Source organism: Rattus norvegicus, chromosome 2, assembly GCF_036323735.1.
Source record: "Rattus norvegicus strain BN/NHsdMcwi chromosome 2, GRCr8, whole genome shotgun sequence".
Classification (NCBI taxonomy): Eukaryota; Metazoa; Chordata; class Mammalia; order Rodentia; family Muridae; genus Rattus; species Rattus norvegicus.
Genome location: NC_086020.1, coordinates 199,346,821 through 199,366,069, shown reverse-complemented (window position 1 = coordinate 199,366,069; position 19,249 = coordinate 199,346,821). Strand labels below are relative to the sequence as shown.

Here is a 19,249-nt window from a genome sequence, read left to right as displayed (position 1 = left end):
GCATACAGACACTTGTACATACATGTCCGCCAAGGTGCTTGTGCCGGAGGTCAGGAGACAACTCAGGGAAGTTGGCTCTCTCCTTCTGCTGTGTGAGTCCTGAGGATGAAATGTAGATCAGTAGGCCAGGCTTGACCGCAAGCACCTTTACCCACTGAGCCATCTCAGTGGCCCCAGAAGACCTTTCAAAAGTCTTTGTTTTCATAATTAAGCCACTCTTTCTACCAGAGCATAAAACTTTGTATATGTGTATATAGAATGTATATTATATAAAATAACACAGTCCAATATACACAACAATCTCAAATATGAACTGAGATGATTCAGGAAGCAAGCAACCCTTGGTGCTGTGTAGCATATGACACGCAGAGTACATGTGTGTTATATATTTAGAACCAAGGCTGTGGGGAAGGGAGAGCGTGCTACAATGTGGGCGAGGTACAAGAGACACACTGGCTGCCTTACACGTCTTACTAGGAGTCAACATTTTGGTGTGGCACATTCAGACAACTTACTGTTGCTAAGTCATTCCCGGCCCCCACATTAGTTACACAACTCTGTATGAGTCGATGGTCACAGATTAAGAAGCCAGGGCCTAGGGCACTTCGAATGCTTGTAAGTATTCAGTTGAACAACTTTTGACCCACTCTGATTAGACCCTGACAGGAAAGAAGTTTAATAAACACTGTTGTGTGTGACAGAAAATTATACAATTAAATGCCTGCTTTTAAGAACTACCAAGACAACTTGCCACCTTTGCATAGAAATTCGAGCCTAGATTAAAACAAAACTACAATGAAAGAGATCATGCTATAGAATTCAAATAGGAACCTCAGAAAGTAGTTGTGGGTCTTCCTTCCGAGAAATTGTTCTCCTATCAGGCAGAAAAGGACTCAAGAGAATCCAGGATCATTTCTTAGTATCAGTGGATTCCCATTCTACTACGAAGCCAAGGAGAGACAGGGGGTTTGTGGTTACTGTTTTAAAATTTTATTAATTATTGCATGTGGGCATGCGGGATGTCAGGGAAGAGCACATATCACAGGGTGCACATGGAGGTCAGAGAGCAATGCTGTGAGCAAGTTCTCTCCTTCTACCTTTACCTGGATTCCAGTGATCAAACACAAAGCACCGGGCTCTGGAGGGAAGCACCTTTCCCTGCAAACCATCTTGTCAGCTCAAAAGATATGGTTTTGGTTTTGGGTTTCTTTTTTAACTGCAGTAAAAGCTTTTTAAAAAGCTAGATATATAATTCTTTAAACTCCTATATTGTATCTTTCAATCAAGGCCAAATAGCTCACGTGTGTGTGTGTCTGTGTGTGTGTGTGTGTGTGTGTGTGTGTGTGTGTGTGTGTGTGTGTGTGAGAGAGAGAGAGAGAGAGAGAGAGAGAGAGAGAGAGAGAGAGAGTGTGTTCAGGCCCTAGAACTCTCAACCACCCAACAGCAGACTTTATTAATTTTGGGACTTCAGGCCTGCACCATCATGCTCAACAAACTCACGGTTTTTAAAATAACCCAGTAGAGCAGTTTTCCAAAGATGAATTGTGGGATTGGGAGAAAAGGGTCATGAGGCCCTAGTGTTGATTTTTTTTCCCAACATTTTGTTCCAAAATTTACCTGAAGGATTTCAGATAAGTGAATTTTAATCCTTACCTTCCTCATCCTAGTTGATCTGAAGGTAATGTAAGACCTTTCGCTCTTGTCAACTATGTTTACCCAATCACATTGGTCATTCTTCAAACATACTTTGGTAAAGTATTTCTGACACCTTTTGGGAATGGTTACGTCTTAGTTACAGTGAATACTGCTGTGATGAAAACATCATTGCCAAAGGCAGCTTGAGGAGGAAGGAGCTTCCTCGGCTCACAGTCCACTGAGGGACCAGCGCATGAACCCAAACAGGGCAGGAACCTGGAGGCAGGAACTGATGCAGAGGCCATGGAAGGGTGGCTTGCTCAGCCTGCTCTTTTTCTGTCTGTCTGTCTTCCTTTCTTTTTTAATTATTTTATTTATTTACATTCTAGCTGTTGCCCCCACCCCCTCCTGGTCCCTCTCCCACAGTTCCTTATCCCATTCCCCCTCCCTCTTGCCTCCAAGAGGGTGCTCCCCCCAACCTTCCTCCCATTCCTCTTCCCCGGGGCCTCAAATCTCTGGAGGACTAGGCACATCTTCTTCCACTGAAGTCAGGACAGAAAGTTTTCTGCTGTATATGTGCTGGGGGCCTTGGACCGGCCGGTGTATGCTGCCTGGCTGGTGGCTCAGTCTCTGGTTAATTTAAACTGCTGTTCTTCCTGTGGGGTTGCCATCCCCTTCAGCTCCTTCAGTCCTTCCCCTAATTCCTCCATTGGTTGGGTGTAATTATCTGCTTCTGTCTCAGTCAGCTGCTGGTAGAGCCTCTCAGAGGACAGCCATGCTAGGCTCCTGTCTGCAAGCACATCACAGCATCAGTAATAGCATCAGGCCTTGGTGCCCCACACCCCCATGAGATGGATCTCAAGTTGGGCAGGTCACTGGATAGTCTTTCCTTCAGTTTATTTTCCATTTTTGTCCCTGTACTTCTTTTAGATAGGAACAATGCTGGGTCAGAAATTTTGACTGTGGGTTAATAACCTCCATCCCTCCACTTGGGGCCATGTCTTTCTATTGGAGGTGGACTCTTCAAGTTCCCTCTCACCATTGTTGGACATTTTTGCCTAAGGTCACCCTCATTGAGTCCTGAAAGTCTCTCACCTCCCAGGTCTCTGGGATTTTCTAGAGGGTTCCCGGACCTTCCATCCCCAGAAGCTGCAAATGCCCATTTATTCTCCTGTTCCCCTCACCGCCTCCCACCCCATACCTGCTCCTGTTCCTCTTTTCCCCTCCCCCTCCCCTCTCCCACCCAGCTCTCTCTCTACCTGTGCCTCCCATTTCCCCTTCTAAGTGGGATCGAAACCCTCACTTGGGCCTTCCTCCTTTTTAAACGATTTAGGATCTGTGGGCTGTATCCTGGGTACTCTGTACTTTCTGTCAACCTGCTTTCTTATAGAACCGAGGAGCACCGACCCACCCACAATGGGCTCAGCCTTCACACAGCCATCACTAAGAAAATGCCCTACAGCCTGATCTTATGGGAGTGTTTTCTCAACTGAGGGTCCCTCCTCTCATGTGACCCTTGCTGTGTCAAGGTAACATAAAAATTAGCCAGCACAAGGGACATGGGAAGTTACAATGATTCTGGTCTCGTTCCTTTTCCACCCTACCGTCCGACCCCAACCTAGGGCTGATACCCAGCAAGTCCTCGCTACACCCACGCCACAACCCCAGCCACTGTTTGCTCATCCCCACCGTTTGTTTCTTTGGTTTGCTTTTTTAAATTGTGTTACTCTAAGACAAAGTCTTGCTGAATTTGTAATCCTCCTGTCTCAGCCTCCCATGTAGCTGAGATTACAGGCCTATGCCACCCGGTTCAGTTCACCCTTGCTCCTGCTGGCGACGACGTTGCTTCTCTCCAGGTGAAACTGCTTGAAATTGGCAACAGCAGCTGGTCCACCTTCTACAGGAAGCAGGCAGTCAAGGTGGATGTCACACCTGCCTTTGTCTCTGCCTTTGTTTCCCAACCCCTCTTTTACCACAAGCTTTTTCATGGGGGTCACAATGACCCGATGGTAATCTAAATTATTGTAAGTATTTTTCTTTTGAAGATTTGTGCGTGCGTGTGTGTGTGTGTGTGTGTGTCTGTGTGTGTGTCTGTGTCTGTGTGTGTCTGTGTGTGTGTGTATGTAAAAGGTGCCCGTGGAGACAGGAAGCTGCCTCATGGGTACTGGTATCTGAAGGCCAGCCTTCTGACCGATGCTGCACCATGTCGTCAGCCTCTGTAGTATGTTTTCTACAGTAATATTAAACTTAAGCTGAATTTAGCTGTATCAAAATGTTTATATAGCCATAAATCACTATAAATTTGTAAATTAAATACAATATAATACCTTAAACAAATATTACAAATTAACAACAATTGGAGGTTCACTTAGGCAATAAACATTTCTTTGAGAAGTTACTACCTGGTCCAGGCACACAATATGTATTTTAGTGGCTTGAAAATGTAAGTGATTCATGAGCACTTTGGATCTATATACTGCTATTCTCATAAAGAGATAGAAATGATATACTGTGTTTAATTTGTGTAGTGGGCATGTTTTTAACACAATACAGTTTATATTTCTGCCTTTACATTTCTAATGAACCAGTTCTGCAGAGGCTTTTTGAGTTTGTTCAGCCCATGACTTTGTGCATGACTTTCCTCTGTTCTGGACACTTGCACCCTCCACCTACTGCCTTTTAAAGCTGCTTCATGAAAAGGATCTAGAAGTTTCATGAATCACCTTTCCTCTCCTTGACACAAGTAGATGAAATGGTTGGTTCTTTATTTTTGGTTAGGCTGTTAAACAAAACTCAGTTACATCCCCGCCCCCCTCCTGTCCCCCACTGTGTTCACACGGCTGTTTTTGTAGTTTGACCAGGGCAAAACTGACAATCCAGACCTCTGCTGATGTCATTTCCAGTTGTTCTTGTGTCGTTACTGTTTCCAATGGACTGTATGAAGAACCTTAAAGTCCTAAATCATCTTTTAAAACAAGAAGAAAGAAAATGTTTAAGCACTGTGGTAGAGCTGTCATCCTAGCATGAGTGAAGTCCTGGGTTCAATCCCTAGGAAGACAAAAAGAAAAATTAAACATTTAACAGAAATAAGCTAGTCACAAAAGGACAAATACCATCATCCCATTTTATAAGCTGGCTACTCTAGTCAAATCTGTAAAGAAATAAAACAATGGTCCCAGGGGCTGTGGGAGGTACTTCGGTTACGATTCAATAGATACAAAGTCTCCTTTCTTCAAGAGTTCTGGAAAGAAGAGTGGTCTGCAATGATGAACTATATGTTTAAAAGATTTAAGATTAAAATGGTATGTTTTATGTATATTTTACTGTGTCTTAATAACAATTAAAGCCCTGCGAATATTGCTCAGTGTTGACCCATTTTCTTAGCAGACAAGACATCCTAGGTCCAACCTCCAGCACCACTAGTGATAACTTTATTACTGCTATTTTAAAATTAAGTGATAACGTCTCACTCCTTCCAGACCAATACTCTGGTCAGCAGGATTGGGAAAGCAAGTAGGGTCTTTGGGGACCCAGATTAGTGGAGGCTGGCTTACCTTGTCTTCCAAGGGTATCCTTGATAGCACCGTCTAACCATCGGGTAAACAAAGAACAGAAGGATCACATGCAAGAGGTTTGTGCGGGCCAAGCCTGAAACTGGAAAATGTTGTCGAACTATCTATTAAAACAAGCATATTTCATGATGACCCAGAAATTTATGCTATAGTCTCTCCATTTTTCACTAGAGGTAATGATTTGAATAGGTTTGGCCCCCATAGACTCGTGTTTCAGTTCCACAGGGAGTTAGCGCCATCATCAGGGTTGTCCTTGTTGGAATATGTGGGGCCTTGTTGGAAGGAGTGCATCACTCTGATGGTGGGTTTTGAGGTCCTATGCTCAAGCTCCACCCAGCCTTCAGATCCAGATCTCTCAGCTCCTTCTCCAGCACCATGTCTGCCTGGATGCTGCCATGCTTCCAGCCTTGATGATAATGAACTGTACCTCTGAACTTGAAGCCAGCCCCTTAAACGTTGTCCTTTGTAAGAGTTGTTTTTGTCATGGTGTCACAGCAATGGAAACCCAAACTAAGACACCAGATAAACATTTCATCCTCCTGACAAAACAAACAACACCCTCATTCCGTCACCAAGCGAGATGGCCTAAACTCTCATGGTCGTCCCATTTAAGCTCAACAGCACAGAACACTGAGGTAATGCCCAAGACTTTCCATGAGGTCTCCATATAATTCCACAACATACTGTGGTCCACTTCTTCTTGATGGGAGTGAGTTTGTCTCATAGTAGATATTAGGCAACATCTGGAGATACTTTTGACTGACGCACTGAGAGGGAAGGGCAGGCTCAGCGGCCAGGGATGTTTCTGAACATTCTACAGTACACAGGGCAGTCCCCACGACATGCTGCTTTGGTACGACATATCACTGGCTCCTGAGCCATGAGCTAAGGAAATAGCTTTCCCCACTCCTAAGCAACAGGACACGTGTAATGTGGTAAATACTTCAGGCTGTGAAAGCAAAGCATCTGTAAGCTCTAAGTCTGCCACCGTGACAGCATAATAACGAGGTGACTTCTTTGTCCATGGCCCTGGATGGCCATTTTTCTAGCCTCTGGAAGTTTCTCTCTACTGTTGGATTTGAAGTGAGTGTTAGGAAGCACAGCTTTCTTGGGGGAAAGCACGGCTTTTAAAAGCAGATCCTTGGTATGCTTAGCAGTGTACTCCCTCAAACACTGAGACTGCTTATCAGTTTGTTCCAGTCAGTTCCATGATCCAGTGACATGAAAGTACCCCACAGACACTCCTTCGTCTTGATTTATTCCTTTGCTGCTTTGTTCCCCGAGACTTTCCCTTTCGGTTCCAGGTGACTCCTTGGAGACCATTAGACTCTAATGTGGAGCCACATCCTAATCTAATCTTTACTGCGTGGCTGGGTCTTAATGGGCCTTCGTGGCCCAAAAGCCTTTTCAATCTTATTTTCTATTCTTTGAAAAATAGAGCAGCCAGTTTTTCCAATCCCCCGAGGCTTCGGGTTTCCAGTACTTTGTTTCCTTTTTATCGGTGCCTGGAAACCTGCTAATTATTGCCTGAGTCCATCTCATGTCTGTAGGATCTTGTTTGATGCAGCCAGGAAGCGTAACCTACTAGCATTCTCATTTTTCCAGCATTTTATAGAGCTGTGGGATTTGTAGGCATCACGGTCTCCTTCCAAATCTTTGCAGGCAACTCTGATCAAACGCCTTGTGCGGTGGTTTAAACTGTGCATTATTATGAAATATTAAGAAGGGGGACCTTTAAAAGAGGATTAGAGCACTACCCTCATGAATGGATTTATTCAATCATGTAATTAATGGATTGATGGATTAATGGGCAATCTAGAGTGAGTCTGCTATAAAAGCCAATTTGGCTAGGTCTCTTCCAAGTTTCTGGGCTCTCGCCACGCAAAGGATGCCCTGTACTGTTTGGTACTATGTCAGCATTTGACCTTGGACCAGAACTATGAGCCAAAATGAAACTTTATAACTTAGCCAATGCGGCAGCAACAAAAATGGACCAAGACACTTACCAAGAATTCCTATTTTTCAATCTCCAATAGGTTTCGTTGTTCCTGCCCAAGTAGTTTGAAATTTTTATAATTATACACTGTTTCTGTAACCGTTTTTGTATAAAGGTATTGCCAGCTGTTTGTCACAAAAGTACTTCAAACATTTTTATTAAAAAAAAATATATTTCTTGTCTTGTTAGGGTTTCCAATGCTATGAAGAGACACCATGAACAAGGAAACTTTTTTTTCTCCATCTTTATTAACTTGGGTATTTCTTATTTACATTTCAATTGTTATTCCCTTTCCCAGTTTCCGGGGGCCAACATCCCCCTAACCCCTCCCCCTCTCCTTCTCTATTCCCCTCCCCTTTTATATGAGAGTTCCCCTCCCCTTACCGCCCTCCCCCCAACAATCACGTTCACTGGGGGTTCAGTCTTGGCAGGACCAAGGGCTTCCCCTTCCAGTGGTGCTCTTACTAGGCTATTCATTGCTACCTATGAGGTTGGACCCCAGGGTCAGTCCATGTATAGTCTTTGGGTATTGGCTTAGTCCTGGAAGCTCTGGTTGCTTGGCATTGTTGTTCATATGGGGTCTCGAGCCCCTTCAAGCTCTTCAGTCCTTTCTCTGATTCCTTCAACGGGGGTCCCGTTCTCAGTTCAGTGGTTTGCTGCTGGCATTCGCCTCTGTATTTGCTGTATTCTGGCTGTGTCTCTCAGGAGAGATCTACATCCGGTTCCTGTCAGCCTGCACTTCTTTGCTTCATCCATCTTATCTAGTTTGGTCGCTGTATATGTATGGGCCACATGTGGGACAGGCTCTGAATGGGTGTTCCTTCAGCCTCTGTTCTAAACTTTGCCTCCCTATTTCCTCCCAAGGGTATTCTTGTTCCCCTTTTAAAGAAGGAGTGAAAGGGAACTCTTATAAAGGCAAACATTTAACTGGGACTGGCTTACGATTTCAGAGGTTTAGTCCATTATCATCATAGCAGGAAGCATGCAGGCAGACGTGGTGCTGGAGAAGGAGCTGGGAGTTCTGCATCTTGATCTGAAGGCAACCAGGAGAGCATGGCATCCTTAAGCAGCTAGGAGGAAGCTCGCTTCCACAGTGGGTGGAGCCTGAGCATAGAAGGAGACTTCCGAAGCCCATCCCCACAGTGACACACTTCCTCTAACAAGGCCACACCTCCTAATAGTACCACTACCTATGGGCCAAGCATATTCAAACCACCACATTTCTTGCTCACATTACAGTTCGATGTAAGCATTCTTGGCTAGGGGTGGAAAGGTAAGGTTAATCTCTGCCACCCAGTCACCTAGGGACCTAGGCTCTGTTATCTTTATTATGTAACTTCCAAAGTTTCTCTTGCCTTCAAAACCCAACCAACAGATTCCAGAAGTAAAGGAAGAGCACCTTTGGGCAGTTTTGGTGAAGCCTGGCATTGGGACTATGATGGGATTTAAATAAAACCTGACTGTGTATCTTCCAGGAAACATTCTCAGGGGAAGAGAACATACCTCTCTTCCTTCCACCTTCTTGTGTCCCTTTTGAGTCTTATTGACGACTGAACCTAGCTTTAACCTCCATAATTTCTACGGCTGCAGGTACTTTTCTTCAGCCTACCTGTGTGCTTTGGATAGGAAATGCTCTCCACAGGCTTAGGCTGGTAAGCACTAGGTCCCCAGCTGGTGGCACTATTTTGGGAGGTGGGGGAACCTAGGAGTTGGGTCTGGGAAGAGGAAATGAGTCATGGGAAGAAGGGTGGCTTTGTCTCTGCTCCCTTCTTGTTTCTTTCCGTCTGCTTCATGGCCACTGTGAGGTGAGAAGCCTCTACCGTAAGCTCTCCTACCACAATGTCCCAAGGCAATGGATCTATCTGTGCACTGAAATCATGAACCAAAATAAGTCCTTCCTTCTTTCATAACTGTCCTCCTTGGGTGTTGTCACAGAAACAGAAAGTCTGACTAACACATCACATCCACCTCTTTCTTTTTAGTGACCACCACACCCTTCTTTCTTATAGTAGAGGGCACTGTAAAAAACGGTCAACCCTGTAGGGATTGGATGGCCCCTCAAAGTTGATATAAGACACACCCAGACACCAAGTTCTCAGCAAGAAGATTTATTACCCTGGAGGGGCAATTGGGGGGTGGGGACAGGGGCTACATCTGGATCAAATAAAGACAGACAGCAGGCAGCAGTAGCAGCAGCACCGGGTGTTTGTTGCAGGAGTGGGTTTTAAGGAAAAAAAGGGGGAGCCTGCAATAGGGTGAGTTGGTGAGTCCTGATTGGACGTGTTAGCCAAATAATGAATTTTGATTGTTGGGCCTTGGTGTTTTGTCTCAGGAATGAGTCAGAGACCAAATAAGGTAGTGGACCTCAGGGACTAGCTTTAGGAATGTAACCTAACGGTTTTGAGCAGAGGAGAGGGAAGGGGGGAGAAGAGCAAAGCCTGCTGCTGGTACTGTGTTTGTCATGCTCGGGCCTATTAGAGAGCGGGTCACAACCTTTGGCAGCAAACAGCCTGGGAATATATCCTGGAGCTCTGTCATTTCACCTAAGGTGAAACACAGCTTAGGCCTGGTTCATAAACCCAAGTAATCTCGAGAAACGCTTATGGATATAAAACTTCACAGAACATACCAAGACGACTAACTCACCTAAGCATCTCTGCCTTTGAGGAGCACGCATCGTGGGTGCTGAAGGTTGTAACTTTCCATTCTACTGTGCTATTAGAAGAGTTTGGAAAGGTTTTGAAAGAAAGAAAGAAAGGAAGAAAGAAAGAAAGAAAGAAAGAAAGAAAGAAAGAAAGAAAGAGAGAAAGGAAGGAAGGAAGGAAGGAAGGAAGGGAAAGAAAGAGAGAGAAAGAGAGAGAGAGAGAGAGAGAAGGAAAGAAAGAAAGAAAGAAAGAAAGAAAGAAAGAAAGAAAGAAAGGAAGAGAAAGAGAAGGAAGGAAGTTCACCCATGAGATGCCTTTGGCATTTGAAGCACCGGTTCAGATCAGTTCTGCTAACAAGATGCACTTAAGATAAAAACAGGTATAAGTAACTGCAGGCTATTTCCTGGTGTTTGTGGCCATTTGCAAGCAAATTACAGTGACATGGATATACTATGTAGTCTCCCCTTAAGGGCCTCATAAAGGGAGGGTCAGTAGCAGATTCCTGTTATCAGCTCCTCACCTGTGTTCTAATCAGAACAGACCTGCCTGGTGTCATCATAACACACAGTCTCCAAATCTCACTGGCCTGATCAAATTTCTCCCTCAACCCAAAACATTTCCTGGTGGTGTGGCAGTCGCTCTCTTGTTCTTAGTCAGAGGACAGAGCTCTTGCACCTTAGGGCGAGATGTCCCCCGTAAATATCATGCCAAGGGAGAAACGGTCCAGAAAGCTGCTCTAAGATTTACTCCCTCTCATCCTGGATGTGGTGCCTTATTTCTCATATAGTTGAGGCTAGAACAGTGCTTTTCAACCTGTGATTCGTGACCCCTTTGGCAAACTTCTCCAAAAAAACATTTATATTACAATTCGTAACAGTAGCAAAATGACAGTTATGGGGCAGCAACACAAATAAGTTTATGGTTTGGAGGAAACCATAGCATGAGAAACTATAATAAGTGGTCACTATATTAGGAAGTTGAAAACCACTGGGTTAGAACAAGACACATAGCCATACCTGCCTGCAAGCGAGGTGAGAAATGCAAACTTTCCTAGGTCAGCAAATGACAGAGGACCAAACAGGTGGTGTGTCTTGGCATCTAATATCCTGCAGATTTCCAAAAGGCATCTTATAGATCTCACAACACACACACACACACACACACACACACACACACACACACACACATTTGTGTTGGATTTCAGTAGGGAATGCTGGCTGAATGAATTGTGTGCTCACAGCTTTCTGGCCTCTTGCTTGGTTCTTTTACTACTACATGTGGTATTTCCCACGTGTCTGTCTCCTCTAAACCACATTTTTCAGGCTTGGAATCATGGGAAGCACCTGCAGGAGATCAGAACAGAGGAGGTAAGGAAGAACAGGGTTATTTCTCTCCGCCTCTCTGCCTGGGGTTGGCTCTGTACAGAATCCTTTCATTGAGCCTTCCTCTTTTAAATACTGGGAGTGCTGGTCTGTTTCCTGCCTTCATCCTGACTCATGCCAGGTGTTTAATAATCGAACTGTAGGCTGCCTTCCAGTGTTACTACAGCTGGAGAGCCTTACAAAATGCAGATCTGAATATATCCCACCTCTGGTTTAAGACAACAGCGGCTCTCCATTGCACGGTTTCCAAGTAGGACTCTAAACTGCAGACAGACGAAACTAATTTCAGTTCCCTCTGCAACATAGTATCTCTTCCTCTGAGCCTCCCAGCATGAGGCTAGGATAGAAACTCTTCCCCACCCCTACCATCACCTTCAGGCTTCATCTCTAACGTCACTAATCCCAGAAAGCCTTCCATAAGCCTACTTAACTGGTTAGCCCTCTTAACTTCTACCACAGTCAGTGTTATTTCCCATCACAGCAGGCTCCCTTCTCCATCACTCGCAGATAACTACCTGTTACACTGCACTCCACCTCTGCTTATTTTTCTATGTCCTCCATAGGCTGTAGCATCTGGGATCCACCTCTGATCTACAAGGTGCTCAACACGCAATAGGAACCCAGTAAGTACTAGAAAGTTCCTGAATACTGCTGCAAAGTCTGAAGCCTCCTTGAACTAATGTCAACCCTCATTCAATGACAAAGATTAGAAAAAAAACCCTTTTAGTTATCCTTCCTCATAGCTACATTCTACTTACTTGCAGGACCATTTTAATATCACTTTGCCAAGATCTTTTATGGAAAATTCTCTTGCCAAGGTTACCAATGACCTATGAGCTCTTCGATTCTATAGCTTCTTTTCAGGATTTGCTGTGCATACACACACACACACACACACACACACACACACACACAAGCATGTATGCATGTGCAAGTGCATGTATGCAGGCCAGAGGGCAATATCAGGTGTTTAAATCAATCATTCCTCAATGCCTTTTTAAGACAAGGTCTCTCATTCAACCTAAAGTTTGCCAATTTGGTAATTTGGTTAGACTAGTTGCCCACAAGCACCAAGAATGCTCCTGTCTCTGCAGATCCATAACGAGTGTTAACAAGGTTTGAACTCTCTCTTGGCTTTCAGGCTATCTCTCTTGGTCTCTTTCTCAGGCTGCTTGTTCTTGGAAGCCTTCACAGTCACCTCCCCCTCCATCTGCCCATTAATACTCTCCAGGGCAACTCACTCTTACCCACCTTTTGGGCTCCCGCCATCTGCGACTACCACAATTCCCAAATGCATATTTTCAACCTTAACCTTTCACAGGCACAGAGGCTGAGCCTTCCTCCCTAAAAACAGCTCAGATTATCTCATTGTTTTCCCGATCCCCAGTCTGCCCTCCTGCTTGCAATGTTCAGTTCCCTCTGCTTCTGCAAGCTACAAACATCAAAGTCCACTAACTCTTCCCCCATCTCGTTCTGTCCCGGGAGGCAGTGAACTTCCACTACCAAATTCCCTACCCAAATCGTAAACCCTCTCTGGGTCTTTATTTCTCCTAGTTCTTCACCTGGAGCACCTCCTACTTTCTCCCAAATCCTAGACAGTCTTTAAAATTCATAAAGTCAGCTAATTTTCAATTCATCACGTCTTATTCCAACTTCAACTTAGTTTGAATTTAAGGGTTTTTTTCCTGTCTTAGGTTTTGTCTTTTTTAAATTGCTGTGTATTGTTATTATTGTGTAAGGGTGAGAGATGCGTGTGTGTGGAAGTGTGCATGGGTCTCAGAGGACAACTTTGTGGAGCTGGTTCTCTTTCCATTTTTTTTACATGGGCTCTCAGGATTGAAGTCACACGGCGGAAACTCCTGAGGTCAGGCTTGCACAGGTTTATCCACCAACATTTCACTGCAGCCCTGTGTTCTCTTTTGAATCTTTTAAAACTGTATTTATTTAATGTGAGTGTATTTGTAGGTGCGCTGCCTCACAGTGAGCCTGTGGAAGTCAGAAGTCAACCTGAAGGATTAGATAGTTGTGTGTTCCCACCATGTGAGTTCTGGGTTTCAAACGCATGTCACAGGATTGGCCGCAGGTTCCTTTGCCCGCTGATCCATCTGGGCCAGCCAAGGACTTTAAAACTCTTACAAGCAGACTTGGGGTTTTGATCATGGAATAGCCAGTGACTGATGGTTTAGGCGATTAAAATATTTTATATGAATAAATAAATAAATGGGCTGGAGAGATGGCCCAGCAGTTCCTGGTTCAATTCTCCAATCCGCAGGGCAGCTCACAACTGTCTATAACTCCATTTTAAGAGTATCAGACACACTGTTTATGGTCTTTGCAGTTACCAGACACACATGTAATACACAGGCAAGGTACCCAGACACACAAATTGATTTTTTTAAAAAAGGTAATGGAGTGATCTACGAAGAAGAATATTTTTAATTATACCTTTTCAAAGAGTAAAAAGGCTGGGGATGTAGCTCAGTTGTGAGGTAGCTTGCTAGCTTGCATGGAAGTCCTGGGTTCGATTCCTAGAACTGCAAAAACATGACACGGCTGCCATGACTTTAGACCTTGACTAAAAAACAAAACACACAACAGTAACTATAAGCACTCCCTCTTAAAAACATCATGCAGCTAAGTTGATAACATGCATTTTAACAATAGTTACTGTGTGTGTGTGTGTGTGTGTGTGTGTGTGTGTGTGTGTGTGTGTGTGTTGGCAATTGTTATTCGTCTAAGAAGAATTTTTTAAAGTATGCCTTCAGAATCTGACTTCATGTGTATGGTTCACAGTATGGACAGATTTTAAAGGGAAAAGTATTTTTAACTCCTCTGGTCCTTTTTCTTTCTTGGGTGACAGAAATTAAATGAACAAGCTATCAATGACAGGAAACACAGGCGCAGCCCCTTGCTTGGGCATTTGCAGCGGCCACAACACATTTTAGCCGTTTCTCCTACCCGGCTTTCATCTAATGTTTAAGAGCTAGTGGATTTTAGAGACCCTACAGAAGATTTTTAGGTTTAGGATTCCATTTGTCTCTATTTATCTTCAAACCCAGAGGCCGCGAAATCACTGGAGGGGGAGGGGAAGAAAGGGGGGGGCGGTGCAAACCCAGAAAGGAAAGGCGCAGAGGAAGCTGCAGAAGGAAGCTTTTTCGGCTGGGTTTGTCTTTTTTTAACCCCGGGGAGGCGTGCCGAGCTCGCTGTTGTCGCGTGTTAGCTTGCCCAGCTTCCCTGGCCGGGCGCGCGCCCGCCCCGAGCTCCTCCGCCCTCCGCGGACCGCCCGCTTCCGCGCTGGGTGCGCTTCCCGCACTGGCCGCTGGAGGCGCCCCGGGCCGGGAGGAGGCGGCGACCGTTCTCCTAGCGGCGCCTCTCTCCCTGTTCGCGATCAGACGGGCGGCGGCGGCAGTACGGAAAGGGCGCCCACTCCCCGGACGAGCTGCAAGGCGACCGCTCCTCGCGGGCGGCCGGGGTCCGCGCTGCAGCTACCGGTGCTCTCCGGCCCGGGCTGCCGCGACAGGCGGCCCCGGCTCCCGCCGACTCGCGGCGCCCCCCGGCTGCGCCCCCACGCGCTGCTCGCGGCCCGGGCCATGGGGCTGGGCGGATCCGAAGCTCGGCCGAGCTGAGGCAGCGGCGCCCGTTCGCGCAGCCCGCTCGCCGGCGCCTGACCCTCACGATGATGAAGAAGAAGAAGTTTAAGTTTAAGGTGGACTTCGAGCTCGAGGAGCTCTCCTCGGTGCCCTTCGTCAACGGGGTCCTCTTCTGCAAGATGCGGCTGCTGGACGGCGGCACCTTCACCGCGGAGTCCTCCAGGTAACGAGCCACGGGAGCTGCTCTCCCGCTCCCGCCCGCAGGCAGGGGCTTCTTCCACGGCCAGCATCCCTTTCCTTGCTTGGCCCCTTCTCTCTGTCGAACTGCCAGCTCGGTGAGCTCATCGTCCTCCAGAGACGAGTCTGAAATCAGTCAGGGCATCCAACAAACGGCACCAAGTGCTTCTCAGTGGGCTGGGCTGGTTGTCCGGCGCTCCTATCTCAGGTGGCCCCAGTTCAGAAATGGGAGTGGTGGAGACACAGAAAGGATGCTTCTGGTTTCTCCGAAGATATTCCCGTATTTGCAAAATACAAAGTAGAACTTAAAGCTTTGAGAAGCAAGAGCTCTCCACTCGGAAACGCCTGTGGTTGACACAATTCCTGAGACTTTACCGGGACTTAGGGTGACCACGATAGAGCTTGGGATACGCCTGGTCGGGCTTGGCTTGAGTCAAGTGTTCCTGGCAGACGAGGTTATGTAGTCTTTGGCTTGACCTAGAGCTACCCATCTTCGAATGGCCACTAGTGGGTCTCAGTGAAGGACTTAGAATCAAGAGAGCGCAGACCTTGTCCTCCTTTTAAAATGAGCACCTAGGCACTGGGAAAGACTCTGGCAGCAGGTGACAGAACGCAGTCATGTGTGCCAGGATTCCTTGAGAAATTTAAGGGCAAGTTACAGATTGATAGATTTGCTCTTAGATAATTTTCTCTACAAGAAAACAAAAGAATTGGAAGAAGTTTTGGAGTGAACCTTTAAGTTCCTAAAGTCAAGGAGAAGGACTAGTCGTCAGTGTATATTCTGTCTATATATACTTCATTTTAACCTAAAAAAATATTCTTCTTATCTGTTGTCCCATTAATAATGTAAAGGAAATAATGTCAATGGGTTGTGGGAAGGAAGCCAGAAAACTGCCTCCTATGGCAGTAATGAAACCTATGGAAGCCAGGAAACGCCTAATTGCCTAAATGAACAGATGTTCGAGGCGCTATTGATCCTCAAAATTATTTTTAAAAAAAATCCACCGAGGATAATTTTCAATATTAACCTGTGATGACAGACCTGTAGGCATTCAGCTCATTGATTATACAACCATTTTAACAGTCCTGTCAGAGAAGAATGTACTGTGGGAAGGAAAAATACACACATACATAGAGGTACATGCACACATAAATAATATATGTGTGTATATATATTATATATATATTTAAATTAATAGCTCTTGCGATGGAAATCCTGAACGCCATGTGGGGGTCAAGTGACAGCCTTACCCTGAGGCCTAGACAAGGTTTCTGGAGGGTGCTTACCCCTTCCCCCAACTTGGAACAGATAGACTTAAGCCACCACCTCAACGGTGCCACCTGGTGGTCAGAACATGGCCTACCACCTTCTTTCTCTTCTACGTCCTTTTCCGCCTGGAGGGTTGATTTGGCTTGCTTCACCTCACAAGCCAGTTAGTCATCAAAAGCAGTCTGTCTGTCTATCCCCCACCCACCTCACTCCCAGTACACATGTCCACTGGGCCTTTTAAACATACTTTCTTATTTACTACCCTAAGCGAGGCTATGAGGTGGAGAGTCTTATTATCCTAGTAAATGAATTGAATCTTAGGAAACATACCTTCCCAAGATCCCCTCCTGTGTGATCACGTAATGCCAAGACTCTGGCCCAGGCCTAGCTTCAGACAGCATTGTGCCAGACAGGTGGAAAGGGTGAGTATACATTGTTGAAGACTTTCTCAGTAGGCAGCTGCCTGGTCATTTAAGGTACAAGAACTATAACTGATTTCTCCACACAGGAAAATTAAAACAAATACCTCCTCCAACTAAAATCTGGCTTTATCAAGAGAAATAAGGTTACCGTGCCCTAACTCAGGCTTAGAATGAGGTGGCAAACCTCAGTTCCACTGCGATGAATCTGCATGGGTTTGCTTAGGCATTCACAGCTAAAGTTTGGGAAATTGCAACAGTCGGTGGTTTGAGGCCATCCTGAAAATTTCTTAGGACAATGTGCTGAAACATTTAAAGTACTTTGGCATTCGGTGATGAAGAAACTTGTTGGATTTTCCACTAACTCCTTTGTCCTACTGAAGTGTTGCTTTAAGAATCATCCCTTGAGCCAGGGATAGTGGTGCAGACCTCAGACCCAGAACCTGAGGTGGAAGCAGAAGGATGCTAGCCTGGACTACATGAGACAGCCTTAAAACACACGTGTGTGTGTGCACATGAGCACACATATACACACATCAATAAAGAACACACCTTCCTTCACAGGGAGAATTAGAAAACCTGAAATAAGCAAAATTATGTAGATTGAATAGCGGGTGCCAGTCCAAATGTACCCCTGAGTGCTAGATTTTTTTTTTCCTTTTTCTTTTTTTCGGAGCTGGGGACCGAACCCAGGGCCTTGCGCTTCCTAGGCAAGCGCTCTACCACTGAGCTAAATCCCCAACCCCTAGATTTTTAACTTAGACAATTTATTCTAGGGGACCTGTTTGAATCATAATGGTTGAGACCAGCATTTCTCCCATGGCAATATGAAATGACTTCTGTGACAATAAGTTAAAGCAAGCTTAGAAAGGCCTGCTGACAAGAGTACTGTTGATCAGTGTCATGGTCTTCCGGTCTTCCTACCTGTATGACAAGCAAGGCTTACAGGGCTTAGACTGTTTGACCAACTTTGTGGTTCATGCTAAATGCCTTCCAAGAGCCTGGAGGCATCCCGCTAAGCAGAAGACACTTGCCTAAGCAGCCAGTCCTAGTTAGACATGATAAGCATCCCTGTTAGACGGCACAAGGCCCCAATCTGTTGTTACAGAAGCTGTGAGCTGATTCTGCTGCGTGTTCCAAAACTTTAATGTCTTCGGCAATGAGTACGGCTGTATGCTGAGTCCACTGAGTTCTAAGGCATTGCCAAACCCTAGGCAGACCCCACACAAAATAATATCTATATTGTTGGACACAAAGAAGGTTATACACCACACACGCACGCACGCACAACCTGCCTTTGTTCAAAGACTAAATGTGCAGATGATTCATTGCTCACCAAACACCACTTAAGCACTTAGCAGGTTTCGAGCTCTCTGTTGAGGGATATGGGGAGTGAAGCAAATACAAAGTCCATGGGGGAATTGACTGTAATTAATGAAATTAGATCATAGATGTCTAGTTGCTAAATGGTGGGAGACAGATGGCTTACTGTTAATCAGTGGGTCAGACACCGTGTGTTTTGAAAAGGAAAAGTCTTTTATTTACAGCTATGATGGCTGCTGAAATCTGCATTGGTATTTCAGCTGCACACCCCCAAGAGGATGGATTTGCACTGAGAAGAAAGAGGTGAGAGGCGAGCTTGAGCAAGCCATTAATAGGTTGGTGCTACATCAGCCTGATGGCAGAGAGTTCCCATGAACAGAAGCAGCAGATACTGTTAGAAAGGGGCTTTGAATGGCAAAGTAGGGATTGATTTCCCTGCTCAAAGGATAGATTTCAATGCCGGATTCTCGAACTGCATCGTAACGTGATTAAAGTAGGATTTAAGCCGTCCGTCTGGCTGGCCGGCAGCCTGCTGCTGTTTGGATTCAAGTGGCAATAGTAGATTAGTGACAGAGTGACAAATGAGAGGCTGTGAAACAAACCTGGGCCCGGTGAGACCTGAATGCAGGCTTTCCTGTCAGTAACTGACAGGTGATAATGCAGTGGTCGATGCCTTATGTCACTGATGGAAGTCGGGAAGTCTAGGGGATGGATAGCCTTTTGGTTTTGCTTGGGGGTCGAGGAGGAGGGGGACATTGTACATGGCCATAAAGCAGAGGTTCTTAACCTGTGGGTCATGTCAGATATCCTACATATCAGATATCTACACTGTGGTTCATAACAGTAGCAAAAGTATAATTACAAAATAACAATATACATACATTGTGTGTGTGTGTGTGTGTGTGTGTGTGTGTGTGTGAGAGAGAGAGAGAGAGAGAGAGAGAGAGAGAGAGAGAGAGAGAGAGAGAGAGAATTTCTCTGTGTAGCCTAGCTGTCCCGGAACTAACTCTGTAGGCTAGGCTCTACTCAAATTTAGGGATCCGTGTGGTTCTGCCTCTGCCTCCCAAGTGCTAGGATTAAATAGAAAAGGCATGTCCCACCACACCGATCGTAATGAAATCATTTTTTGGCTGGAAGTCACTACAGCATAAGGAACTATTAAAGGGTCACACCATTAGGA

At 45.5% G+C, this 19,249-nt stretch overlaps 1 protein-coding gene across 1 annotated transcript in view; it reads left to right on the top strand.

Moving 5' to 3' along the window:
- Positions 1-14,620: 14,620 nt before the first annotated feature.
- Positions 14,621-19,249, top strand: part of Eeig2 (EEIG family member 2) — a 54,868-nt gene continuing 50,239 nt past the window's right edge. Inside the window, exon 1 of the mRNA NM_001163568.3 lies at positions 14,621-15,043. Coding sequence (NP_001157040.1) covers positions 14,907-15,043 — 137 coding nt within the window. The 5' untranslated portion in view covers positions 14,621-14,906. The remainder of the gene's footprint in view (positions 15,044-19,249) is intronic.